The following is a 13,838-nucleotide window of genomic DNA, read 5'->3' on the forward strand; positions in this document are numbered from 1 at the left end:
TAATTGTGTTTTTGAGATGTGATGCAGACATCTACTCCATGTAGGCAAGTGCGGACCCAGCATGCTGGAGACAGACACTCTTGCCTAGCAGTACCCATAAAGGGGTGGCACTTGAGCCTCATGACTGTGGCCCCAAGCCTAGCTTTGTGAGGCAGCACCGCCCCAACCCCCCTCAGTTCCTTCATATCAAAAGCCCATGAGGAATCACAGATGCAGATTAAACAGAGGGCGGGTTGCGGAATACACATCTGCATCATGAAAAATCAGTTACCATAAGTAACCATTTCTTCTTCTTCGAGTAGATGCCAACATGCAATCTACATAGGCGGCTCACAAGCAGTACCCCAGTCTGGAGGCGGGCTTGAAGTCTACTGAAATAGGGATCGCAGGACTGCCCTTCTGGGGTGTGCATTCGCTCCGGAAGATGTGATAATAGCATAATGGTCCATAAACATACCTATGAGTGACCACTAGGCTGCCCTGCAAGTGTCCAGTCTGGAAAATGGTCACTGAGGAATGCTATCGATGTCACTTGCACTCTCGGGGAGAGAGCCCGGATCTGCTGACGAGGCAAAGCCGATGCCATCTCAGACAGTCTTGATACAGGATATTATCTTTCTAGATATGGTCTGTGCAGAGCTACTTTCCCCTTCATGCGGTGCACATACGAGATAAAATGGTTTAGTCCTGTCTAGATAAAAGGCTAGACATCACCTGATGTCCAGACTATGGAGGTGCTGTTCTTCGGGGGAAGAGTGCGGTTTAGGGAAAAAACACAGGTAAATACAATCGGCTGATTCAGATGAAAGAGACCACTTTGGATAAAAAACTTTGGGCATGGTCACAGCGTTACCTTGCCCTTCAAGAACTGAGCATAAGGCAACTCTGCTATTAGGGCCTGCAACTCTCACATCCTTCTTGCCAAAGCGAAGGCTAATGGGAACACAGTTTTCTGAGACAGGAGGGGAAGTGGGCAGGGTGCTCAAATGATAGGGCCGAATGAACCATGTTTAGGTCCAACAAGGGAATTGGCTCTTGGACCAAAGGACGCAAGTGGAAAAGCCCCTTCAGAAATCTCATTACCATGGCATTAGAAAAAAAAAAAACAAACAAACGTCCCTTGAATCGGGGGAATGAAACACTGATATTGCTGCCAAATGTACTCTCAGTGAACTGAGCACAGGGACTATTTCTGAAGATGTAACAGGTACTCTAAGAGGTCCTAGGTGGAAGCCCCTATTGTTGAGTTCCATGGGCCAAGGACCACACCAAGAATCTCTTCCATTTCGCTAAGTAGGCCATCCGAGTGAACAACTTCCTCCTACTTTTGAGTAGACTTGTTGGACAGCCTCTGAACACTGCTCTTCCTCTTCATTCATCCATGCCACAGCCATGGCATAATATGCAGGGAGCTGATCACAGGATGCAGAGTCCAGCTGTGGTTCTGAGTGACAAGGGTCAGGATGGAGACAGTGTGGGAAGTTGAATCAACAGAGCAAGTAGATCCGAGAACCAGCACTGTCTCAGCTGTGCTGGAGCAACGAGGATGAACTTGGCCCAATCCACCTTAAGTTTGAGGATGGACCTGAGGAATGACCAAAATAGGTGTAATGGCATACAGAAGAGTTGACCACCAGCTGCAGTGGAAGATGTTGTCAGAGAGAGTGCCTCTGCTGAGGCCCCGTCAAGAGCAGAATAGTAGACGCTTTCTGTTTTCCCTTCTCACAAACAGGTAGATCGCGGGGATGCCCCATGTTGCAAAGACGACATGGAAGACACTCTCCTTCAGAGACCACTCATGACTCAGGGAAAAAACCCTGCTGAGGTGGTCCACGAGACAACAATTTTGCACCCCCAACAAGTGGACTGCTACCGTAGTGATGTCCTCAATACAAAATTGTCACAAGTTGATCCCTAGAGGAAGAGTAATATGGAATGCACTTCCCTTTGTTTGTTTACATATTACATCGTGATGGTATCATCTGTGAGTATGTGAACCACTGAGTTTCTGATGTGGTCCTGGAAGACAACATGTATTGTAGATGGCCCAAAAGTTCCAACATGTTATGGACTGAGGCTTCCTATCCTGACCACAGACCCTGCACCCGCAGTGAGGCCAGATGTCCATCCCTTCATTCCCAAATCCAGAAGGGAACCACTGACTTGGTTGGCAATGGCCGAGTGAAGGAGACTCCTTAGCACACATGGTTTGGGGACTCCCACCAACACAAGGAATCTAGGACTACAGAAAGTCAGTGAACCAACCTATCCAGAGTATGCAGAGCAGGGAAGTAAACCATCCTGAGCCACATCTGAAGAGGGCGAAGGCACAGCCTGACAAACTGGACCACTTGTGTGCAAGTGGACACATGACCCAACAGGCTCAGACACAAGCGGACCGTCATGGAGGGCTGAGATTTTAGACTGAGTCAAAGCCGTTGAAATGCCTGAAAGCAGTTGGCTGGCAGGAACACCCTCGACCTCATAAAATCTAACTTGATTTCTTGAGTAGAACCAAGGTTGACTTTGTGGTGTTTAAAACAAGTCCCAGACAGTCAAGCAAACACCATGTGGTGTCTATGTGGGCTAGAACCTCCTCTCTGGAGCCACCCATCAGTAACCAGTCATCGAGGTACAGGAAATTGTGGATTCCCTTTCTCCTGAGATATGCCACAACCACCACCATGCATTTGGTGAAGATGAGGGGAAGAGACGACCCCAAATGGGAAAACCATATACAGAAAGTAACATTCTCCTACCACAAAATAGAGAAACCTCCTGTGGCTCCATAGAATTACCACATGAACATAACGTCCTGAAGATCCAAAGCAGCATACCAGTTGTTTTGAGACAGCACGGGAAGGATAGCCAATAGAATGGCCATGTGGAATCTCATGTACTTGATTAATTTGTTGAGGCCGTGAGGTCAAAAATAGGTCTCTCATCCTGCCCTTCGGTTTCAGCATCAGGAAATACTGGGAGAAAGAGTGTTCTCGCAGAACTTCCTCTATTGCTCCTAATCTCTACAGGGAGCTGACCTGCTTGATGAGCAGTGTCTTGTGAGAGGCATCCCTGAAGAGGGATGGAGGGTTTGGGGATGAAGGTGGGGGTGGGAAGAGAGCAAGGAGAGGAACAGGATTGTGTAGCCCGATCTGAGAGTGTCTAGGACCCTGCTGTCGGAGGTAATTGAGTCCTAAGAGAGGGCAGAGTAATGACTGGGCCATTGCTCTGGACTAAGGAATCAAAATAGGTGCTTAGCCAGCACCAAGGGAGTGTGTGTGGACTGTCCAAAGCCTGAGACCAACTGCTTTCTCTGCGTCCCACTGTTTCAGAGGGAAAGGTTGCAAAAAGGATTGCTGCAGGCGATAATGTTGCTGCTGCTGCACCCTATAGTGGTGTTTTTGTGCAAATGGCATGTAAACTCCCAAGGACCGCAAGGTAGCCCTGGAAAATCTTAAAGGAGTGCAGAGTGTCATTGTCTTATCCAAGAACAAAACAAGATTCGGCTGTCAAAAAGCAAGTCCTCGATGGTCTGCTGGATTTCCAAAACAATCCCACAGTTCTGCAACCAGGAAACCCACCTCATAGCTACTGCCGAGGCCATGACCCAGGTGTCCATAATGTCAAAGGCAGACTGCAAAGACATTTTGGCCACCAAGCAGCCATCCACAACAAATGCACAAACCTCCTCATGCAAGACATTGGGCAACTGGTCTTTGATATGGCTGTTCAACTACGGAATCATACTTGGACAGCAAAGCTTGTTGATTACCGCCTCATCCCTACAGATGAGGATTGCTATAGATCTTACTGCCCAAAAGATCCAACTGCTCTGAGTCTCTGTCATTGCGTGTTGTGACAAAAGTTCCTGCTCTACCTTGGTGGGTCTTGCGTTTATTGGTGGATTTGCTCACCTTGGAGCTTCACAGCAGCCCCCAGCTTGGCCGTTTTTCTGAACCCTCAAGTCCAGGTCAACTCCTCCTATGTCTGACCAGTAGTTGGGAGATTTGGGGGGATCCGGGTCTGCCCTCTACTCCGGGTTCCAGCCCAGGGCCCTGTGGAATGCAGCTGTCTAGAGTGCCTCCTGGAACAGCTGTGCGACAGCTACAACTCCCTGGGCTACTTCCCCATGGCCTCCTCCCAACACCTTCTTTATCCTCACCATAGGACCTTCCTTATGGTATCTGATGATGCTTGTACACCTCAGTCCTCCAACAGTCCACGTTCTGACTCTCAGTTCCTAGTGCCTCTTGCTCCCAGCTCCTCACATGCACACCACAAACTGAAGTGAGCTCCTTTTTAAAACCCAGGTGCCCTGATTAGCCTGCCTTAATTGATTCTAGCAGCTTCTTGATTGGCTGCAGGTGTGCTAATCAGCTGGTCTTAATTGTCTCCAGAAGGTTCCTGATTGTTCTGGAACCTTCCCTGTTACCTTACCCGGGGAAAAGGGACCTACTTAGCCTGGGGCTAATATATCTGCCTTCTGTTACTCTCCTATAGCCATCTGACCCAACCCTGTCACTGTGTAGACTTAAACCTATCCTGACAGGCCCAGTTGTTTACTGCCATTATCATCAGGGAATTCAGGGCCAGGCAGGGTAGGTTTAAGTCTACACTGAAATAGAACCCCTCAAATCATGGGAACAAAATAGCACTTTTCCATATACTAAGCCACCAGCAGTACCAAGGCCGGTGTACTCCAGAGGTCGCTGGCTCGAGGAGTGCATCATTCATCAGGAGGGCCACTCTCACAGGGATGTTGGGCTATAGAATATCTACTAGTTTGTGTGTGTTCTCCCGGAGAAACTCTGCCTGCATGTCAAGGGATGAGGCTACACAGCATAAAAGGTCCCGATGCACATTAAAGTCCTCCAGAACCAAACAGCACAGCGTAGTCCAGCAATGAGGATGAGGGTCTTGGCTGAGTGCAAACCAGCTCTTACTCCCAGGAAGGCGTACCCGGGAGGGAGGACTTTGGAGATTCTACTGGGAGGAAGACTGCCAATGCCTAGGCTTGCGGCTGATCCGCCGTCACCATTGTTGAGCTGGCAGCGGATTTCGGCTTTGAACACGACAAGGAATGGGATCACTGGGAATGAGGAGCATCCCACTGAGTCCAAGGAGGTCACTGATACGGATAGGGCATTGGTGGCCAGTAGGAGCAAGGACAGGGAAATTCTTCCGAGCCTATGCACACGCCAACTCTGAGAACCATACTGGTCCACTGGCAGACCTCGGAGCTCATCACGTGATGCAGAGCAAGATGACGACGACACTGCCTCAGAATTAGAAAAGCCCCAAGATCTCAGAAACATGGGAGAAGCGATGCTCAAGGGAGCCAACAGGCAGTCCGATTCATCCGTCACCCAGAACAAGATGGAATTCGTGCCCCGATGAAGGCCGAGTATGTTGGTGCCGTAGGCAGTGTTGGTCCCGGTGCAAACACTGGTACCGGAGCACCCAAGCGTGTCAACGTTGAGGGTGATGAGAGCCACTATGAGAGCATCTGCAGTGTTGAATGTAGCAGGGCCGAAGATGGTCCCAGTGCCGAGGTCCCCCGTACCGATTCTGATCAGGGTGCTGGAACAATTTGTGTAATGAAAGTGCTGAGAGCCATTGAACTAAACTGCAAACTGTCAAAATGATGGAAACCTTCAAGCCGGGGTGTGTGGCAGCACCCTTAGTTCCAGCACCGGCTCTATCCCAATCATGGGGAGGGGAGGGTCTGGATGTGGTTCTGACAGACATGAGGATTCAGAGGGGATATAGGTGGTGCAACCCTGGGAGGTCCTAGACCAAAAGGCAGAGTATGTCCCCAGCTGCCTGGTATGCCAACGAAATGGACACTGTGGGTACCAGCACTCCCTCATCAGTACCGGCCTCATTGGACACCCAGAGGCCGGAACCAGACCAGATGGTACAGGGTTTCTGCCCTTCTCTCTTGGTACCAGAGAAGGGTCAGAGGTACCCATGCCATCCCACATGCCAGAAATGATGCCGGGCCAGACTGCTCTTTTCTGGGAGAGGCAGAAGAGTTGCCCCGCAACCTACAGCTGTCCCAATTGGTCTTATGAGATCTCTTCATTGGCACTGATGATGGAGAATGGCTCCTCTGCCTCTTCGGAGAGGCACTTGCCCTGTAACAAGAGGTGGCAGCGCTTTCCAAGCCCAAGAATGATCTTCAGCCCAAGGAGGGCCTCAGTACCGGAACAGGCTACATGGCCTGTTCGTGGAGGTGCTGCTTGATGTGAAAGTCCCACACCACTTGAGTCCACTTCTTGAATGATCTACAGAGTGCACAATGCTCTTTCGGGTGGGCCTTGCCTTCATGTAGAGGGCATTGCTGGGGATCACCCTCCACACAAAGGACAGCGTTCAAACCTCGGTAAGGGCTTCACCAGGGACACAATCGAGCAATTAACACTATTTACTGACTAACTAACTAACTAAAATAAACTAGGCTAAGACTTAATGTGAGGTTGAGAGTCTACAACCACACAGAGCTCTGACTCCAGCCAATGGCAATGAGAAGGAACTGAGCGGGGCAGGGAGGAGGTCAGAGGGGCAGCACCTCATATAGCAGGGGAGGAACCACAGCCATGACTACCACCCGTCTACAGATACTTCTAGGCAAAAGTCTCCAGCTCCAGCGTGCCGGGCACAGACACATCTAAATGGAATAAACATCCGCATCTATACAAGAACTGTGATCAGCTGACGCACTCAAGCTAACAGGCCCTTGTTTAACAAGACAGGCTGCGTGAGGGGCCAGACAGTCTCAGAATCTCCTAAGCTTTGAAGTAAACTTCTCTCCCTGTGGTCTGCCAGACCCTGGATTTGATGTCCTTCAGGGGAAGCTTCAGATTCTCTTTTTCTCTTGCAGGGGAGAGGGAGAATGAGGAGGGAGACTATCTAGTTCTTCTTATAACCTGTCACCATAGCACTCAAGTTCCTGGAATGGAGGGTGTGTCCGAGAGAAAATGGTGCGTGTGGAGACAGGAGGGTTAGTTTTGGACACTGGGGCAGAGTTTTTATATTGGATAGATTAGTATTTTGTATATACACCCAGATCTTTGGATGGTCACATTTTAAATGACTCTGTACTATAAATAGCATCCACATTGTAAACCATGTAAAATAATGATGCTCAAAGAGCACAGGTGTAAGCTGATAGTCTCATTCATAAGTAGCAAGGAATTCAGATTTACAGCTTTCTGGAGTATGCATGCATGCATGCACGCACGCACGCACACACACCCCTCAAGCACTCCAGCTAGCCATCTATACACTTTGCTGAGAAACAACTACCCCCATAGCTATAGGGATCTTGTGCCAGAACAGAGGCTGGAACAAAGGAAAACACAGTTCCTGTAGTCATAGGTAATTTATTAGATTAGAATGTAATTAATTGAATCTTCCTGTAGCTGTTAAACAAATTGCTTTCTGCTATAACATGCTGTCCTCCAAAACTAGTCTTTGAAGTTATTAAATCCTGTTCCTCCCCGACCCATTATGCCTCCTCTGGCTTTCCCAACATCCAAATCATGCTTACATACGTCATTTGAACATATACACAAAACAAACAAGAAGCTCACTCCCTTTTCTTTCTGTGCTTGAACTACTTTTCCCTCTCCAGACTAAAACGGAAGGTATACATTGGATAACATTAGTTTATTCAGAAAAGATAATCTCGTGTAAATTCTCCAAACCAATCTCAGTATTTATTGTTTATTTACAAAATTCATCAGTGCAGATTATCAGCCTTTCAGCCTCAAATGGCTTTTTTCTAAAATCAGTGCCTTGAAAACTTGGATTATGAAAGCCAACATTAAATACTCTTATTCTTTTGGAATGTTAGATGAGATTTGGCTAAAAAAGGACCCCTTCTCATTTTAATTTTGATCCAAAAGGAACAGCCACTGCACAACGAACACCCCCAAAACTCCATAGATATATGGTCATACTGGTTGTTGTCGTCAGATATTAAAAGAATAAATTATCTTGAGGGGGGATTGCAAAGTAATTCATATCCAACTATTAACGTATAAATACAACTCTTCCATCAGCATATCACCTGTACAAGTGGTGGTTTCCAGCGTAGGTTTTTCAGTGGGGCTGGAGTAAAATTAAAAGAGCCTGTAGGACGTTTCTTAAGTAGCAGTTTAACTCCAGCAGGATTCTCTCGCAACTTTCCCACAAGGTTTTTTAGTTGCCATCCCACCTTAAAAAGAAGAAAAGGTACCTCTTGCATGCATTCAGAATGAATGGAATATAACTAGGTCAGACTGTTTCTCTCAAACAACACAAACAATAGAAGAAACCCACTGAAGCAGCTGTAAAGGGTACAAAACTTGAAAATCTAATTTTTTTTTTTTTAGTAGGGGTCTCAAAAATGTATCAATTATTTCAAAAAGAAAAAGGAGTACAGCTCCGATGAAGTGAGCTGTAGCTCACGAAAGCTTATGCTCTAATAAATTTGTTAGTCTCTAAGGTGCCACAAGTACTCCTTTTCTTTTTGCGAATACAGACTAACACGGCTGCTATTCTGAAACCTACAATTATTTCAAGTGCACGTCCATTTGTGATAGGTCAGGCTCCAGTTCAGCATGGGCTTATGCATATGCTCAACTTTGAACATACAAGTAGTCACACTGAATTACTCCAATATAATTATACCTGATATTTAATGCCACTGAGTTCTATAGGTCTGCTCTTGTTGTGTGAAGTTAAATGCAAACGTGACTGTTTATGGGACAGGGAACTAAAATGAGGGGAGAGGGAGAATCCCTCAACTCTCCGAGATGCAAAAGGTATTTTCCAAAAAAAATTTAAAAAATACCAACTTTTTATTAATAAAACATACACAAATTCAACACTTCACTTTAAACATAGGCCCCAAGTAAAAAATCATTTTATCCAAAAATATTGCAGTGATTTATTGAAAAACAATGTGTGATAAAAATCAAATCTTTCAAGTGTTTTCAGTTGAAGAAATGACTTCTACCTTAAGTGAAACCATTTTTACACACATTGCAATAAGGACACAAAAAAAAACCCTAAATACAACAAAGCTTGTTACCCACTTATCTTGAAGGGAAAGGTCTTGCAGAACAACCAAGGCTTACAAAAAGGTTGATAGGGCTTTTGATTACTTACTACAGTCTGACGATTAACCTGGATCACCTCATCACCAGCATGAATCTTTTGAGATCGATCAGCAGGGGACTACAGAGAAATAAATAATAGGAATATGTTTCAATAGGCTTTCCCTTTTTCTAAAAAAAGAAAAAAAAAAAACCACAGAAAACCAAACACAACTCTGCTCTTTTATGCCAAAACTCAGATTGTGAAAGTAATATTTAAAGCAGCAGCTAATGTGTGTATATATAAACTATATTTATATACAGAACTGTCAAGTGTGTATTATGTTCCCAGTACCCACGTGGTTTGAAAACTTTGAAAATTCATAGCGATCAGGGGAGGTCCCGGATGACTGGGAACAGGCTAATGTAGTGCCCATCTTTAAAAAAGGGAAAAACCACCCTATAGACCAGTCAGCCTCACCTCAGTCCCTGGAAAAATCATGAAGCAGGTCCTCAAGGAATCAATTCTGAAGCATTTAGAGGAGAGGAAAGTGATCAGGAATAGTCAGCATGGATTCACCAAGGGCAAGTCATGCCTGACTAACCTAATTGCCTTCTATGATGAGATAACTAGCTCTGTGCATGAGGGGAAAGCTGTGGATGTATTATTCCTTGATTTTAGCAAAGCTTTTGATACAGTCTCCCACAGTATTCTTGCTAGCAAGTTAAAGAAGTATGGGCTGGATGAATGGACTATAAGAAAGCTGTATAGAAAGCTGCCTAGATCAGGGGTCGGCAACCTGGCCGCCGGCCCCGCTCAACCCGCTGCTGGCCTGGATGGACGGAACCCCAGGCTGGCAGCGGGCTAAGTCGTGCCGACAGCCAGGACCCTGGTTGGCAGAGGCTGGAGAAGGGAACCCCAGACTGGCAGCGGGCTGAAAGGCTCAGCACGCTGCTGGTCTGGGGTTCCATCTGCCACCTGCGCTGCCATCTGGGATTCTGTCCGCCGGCTCCGCTCAGCCTGCGGCCGGCCCGGGGTTCCCTCCATCCAGACTGGCAGCGCGGGCAGCAGACAGAACCCCAGACGAGCAGGGAACTGAGCCCCTGCCGGCTGGGGTCCCGTCTGCTGCCTGGAGGGAATTTTCTGATAAAATGGTTTTTCATTGGAAAATATCAATTAATCAAAACGGAACTTTTTTGTAGGACTTTATCAGTTTTGACAGAACTGTCACTGGGAACAGTTTCTCAGGTCTAGGATGTAATTCCTGGTCTAAATCAGAACTTCAAGTCCCTGCTCTGCCTGATTCGGACCAGACACTTTAAGTAAATCAGTCTCCCTCATCTCAGCATATGGCTGTTTTGTGATCTCAATCTCTTCTGCTGGATCTGTTCAGCTTTGTATAAATAAATACTCAGCTTTAACAATTTAGCAATTGAGACATTCCCCCTCCCCACCTCCCAGACTCCAGAATAGCCCATGGGTTAGGGTACTCAGCTGGGATGTGGGAGACTGAAGTTCAAGTGTCAGGTCCAAATCAGGCAGAGCAGGGACTTGAATTTTTTTGTCCCATATTTCAAGTGTGTGCCCTAACCAGTGGGCTATTCAGGGAGAGGCACGCAAACACGCTCTCTCTTTTTGGGAAAATCCTTGAAAAAAAGAAGATCTCAGTTTGGTCCCAATGTGGATCAGGAACACATCTGAAACCTCTAAATTTTTTCACGAGACAGGAAAACACCAAGCTTTAGTTAATATACACCCATCTGTGCCAGTTCCTTATCCTAGCCTCACACCCAGAACACCCCCCACTCCCCCAACACACACTAGTCATCTCAGATACTTCAATTTGGATGTTCTAGAGTCTGTGTTAGCTAACAGCAGATCAGATAGTTATCAATAGCAACATAAATCTAAGTAAAGAAAAAGTGGCAATTAATAAGTGCTAAGAAAATCCAGGAACAGGAGCTAAAACAAGCATCACAAATTGTTTGGTTCTACAGGGCTGCATTGCAAAGAGTTAACAACTTTGTGCTATTTTAAATTTGGTTTAAAAACAAAATGTCTACATAAACTACACTGAATAAAAGGTTTTTAGAAGAGAAAACAGCTTTGAAGTGGATAATAAAAGATTAAACATATCCTATTAAGAAACAATATGGGCACTGTTAGTTATTTATGTTGCTACTTGTCATAACTAAATCTAAACACAATAACTAGGTTTCATTTAGTGTGTTCACTAAAAGCCTTAAGTCTCAAATACTGAAGATGTATGACAGAAAAAGTAACGAGTGCAGCTGGGGCCATTTCATTTTTCCCCTCACTGCTTACTAATCTAAATGAAAGCTACAAGTTTTAACTTAAGTCCCTAATTTAGTCATTTAATCCAAATGCCTGCATCAAGAAAATAAGAAAAATTATATTTAAGTAACAGGACAATATTATGTGTGTGCATGATGTGTACCGAGAGATATAGGTGTTAAACAACATTTAAAAATTAATTTCCTCCCAAAACAGACAACATGCTCAGCTAGACATTAACAAGCAGCTGTTAAACATGTAAATATTTACTCTGAATTATCTAAAGCTGGTGCCATGCACAGGTTACTGCTAGTTATTTAAAAAAATATTCCTGCTACCATAACAACATATCAACTCTGATGAAGCCGTGGCAACACTGGCAGAATAGAGATACGCTAACAGACGTGTCCACAGTGCAATTCACACAGGGAGGGCTACTCACCATAGCAAAAGCCTCACTATCTCCCCACAAACAACAATATGGCTAGCAGGACAATATCCCTGAGCTACTGAAGAACTGAAAGCCTGGATGGAAGTTTCTCTCTCATCACCACCAGACCTTCAAAACTCAAGTAATATCTTGTAATAGAGGGAGACTACAGGAGTAAATTGTGCAATGAGGAAGATGCTGTACATGTGACGGAGGCTCCAGCTACTATGAGTAACCGCATTTCTTTGCTATCCTCTTGCTTCTTCATCAAGGAAATGCCTGTTTGGAGGGGTGAATACTGTCCAAACCAAGGCTAACAGCATCTTTGGGGCTGTGATTATGCTTGCAGAAAACATTCTAGGGGGCTCCCACCCAGGTCAGTTCTGGGTCTGGTACTATTCAATATCTTCATTCATGACTTTGATAATGGAGTGGAGAGCAGACTTACAAAACCTGTGGAAGATATTAAGGGGTTGCAAGCACTTTGGAGAACAGGATTATATTTCAAAACTACCTTGAGAAATTAGAGAATTTGAATTCAATTAGATGAAATTCAAAAAAAAATTGCAAAGTACTATATTTAGGAAGGAAAGAAATCAAATGAACACCTACAAAACGGCGAATAACTGGCTAGGTGCAGTACTGCTGTAAAGGATCCAGCGGTTATAGTAGATCACAAATGGAAGGAGTGTCAATAATGAGATGCAGTAGGGAAAAAGAACATCTCAGAATATTAGCCTAACAGGAGCATCACATGTAAGAGTCAGGTGGTAATTATCTCACTCTACTCAGCACTGGAGAGGCCTCAGCTGGAGTACTGCGTCCAGTTCTGGGTGCCACACTTTAGGAAAGATGTGGATAAACTGGAGGGAGTCCAGACAAGAGCAACAAAAAATAAGAGATTTAGAAAACCTGACCAGTAAGGAAAAGGTTAAAAAACTATGCCTGCTTAGTCTTGAGAAAGAATACTGAAGGGGGACCGGATAACAGTCTCCATTATGTTACAGGCTGTTATAAAAAGGATAGGGATCAATTGTTCTCCATGTCTACTGCAGGTAGGACAAGTAATGGTCTTAATCTGCAGCCAGGAAGATTTAATTTTTTTTCTAATAGCTACTCTAAGGGAAATTAAGCTCTGGAACAGACTTCCAAGGGAAGTTGTGGAATCCCCATCATTAGAGATTTTTAAGAACAGGTTAGATAAAAGAGAAGTCAGGTATGGTCTAGGTTTTTGCTTGGTTCTGCCTCAGTGCAGGGGGCTGGACTTGATGACCTCTCAAAGTCCCTTCCAGCCCTACATTTCTGTGATTCTAGGATTCATTAAGCAGTGAGCACTGAATTCAGAGTATCCTACAGGATGATCAACAGTCTGCTTGAGAGATCTCAGATAGTACATATATAGCCAGTTTCAGCTCACAAGGCAGCTATTCCACTCCTATGGAGAACATGGAAGAAAGTAGAAAGTTTTGTTTTGGCCAGTGTGTTATCATGCAACACAGGAAATCATGAACAGGCAGGAAAATCTTGGAAATCCTGTCAACTGACTGAAATTTGACAGTGTATTGCTTTCCTGGAACCATTCACTGTGGTTGGTGTAGTAGTAGAGTTCTGATAACAGCCACCTGGTAAAGGTTTCATTCACATATGTTAAAAGTAATTTTTTGAGTCCTAAATAAAATGCAGATACTACTTTTGTCAGAAAGGTAGTTTGTAGCCGGATATAAACTACATCTTTTGTCATGAGAAAGAAGGGGGAAAAAGAGTAATTATTGCTAGTAAATCTCTCACTTTCATCTCCTAGTTGATGTTATTTCTCCCAGGAGAATGCAGTTTCCCTGAGAGAAGAGCTGATACTTGCAGATTCACCTGGGTTCAGAGTTTTGGTTTATGGTTGCAGCAGAGTCTCACTCAGAGCTTTCAGCCTGTGTTTCAACTACCTATACAACGTAATGGTGACCAAAATTACAATCTTTCACATATATCAAATGTTGACATTGCTGCACAGTAGACTCAGTCTTTCAGCCTATGG

The 13,838-nt window shown here is 45.0% G+C and overlaps 1 protein-coding gene across 2 annotated transcripts in view; it reads right to left on the reverse strand.

The window, feature by feature from the left end:
- CNKSR3 (CNKSR family member 3) overlaps window positions 1–13,838 on the reverse strand; it is a 99,290-nt gene that overhangs the window by 7,488 nt on the left and 77,964 nt on the right. For both annotated transcript variants that reach the window (XM_038395776.2, XM_043511224.1), the window contains exons 8-9: window positions 9,157–9,225; window positions 8,075–8,221 (exon numbers count right to left, since the gene is read on the reverse strand). In XM_038395776.2, the coding sequence (XP_038251704.1) occupies window positions 8,075–8,221; window positions 9,157–9,225 (216 nt within the window). The remainder of the gene's footprint in view (window positions 1–8,074; window positions 8,222–9,156; window positions 9,226–13,838) is intronic.

The sequence above is a fragment of the Dermochelys coriacea genome, chromosome 3, assembly GCF_009764565.3.
Source record: "Dermochelys coriacea isolate rDerCor1 chromosome 3, rDerCor1.pri.v4, whole genome shotgun sequence".
Taxonomy (NCBI): Eukaryota; Metazoa; Chordata; order Testudines; family Dermochelyidae; genus Dermochelys; species Dermochelys coriacea.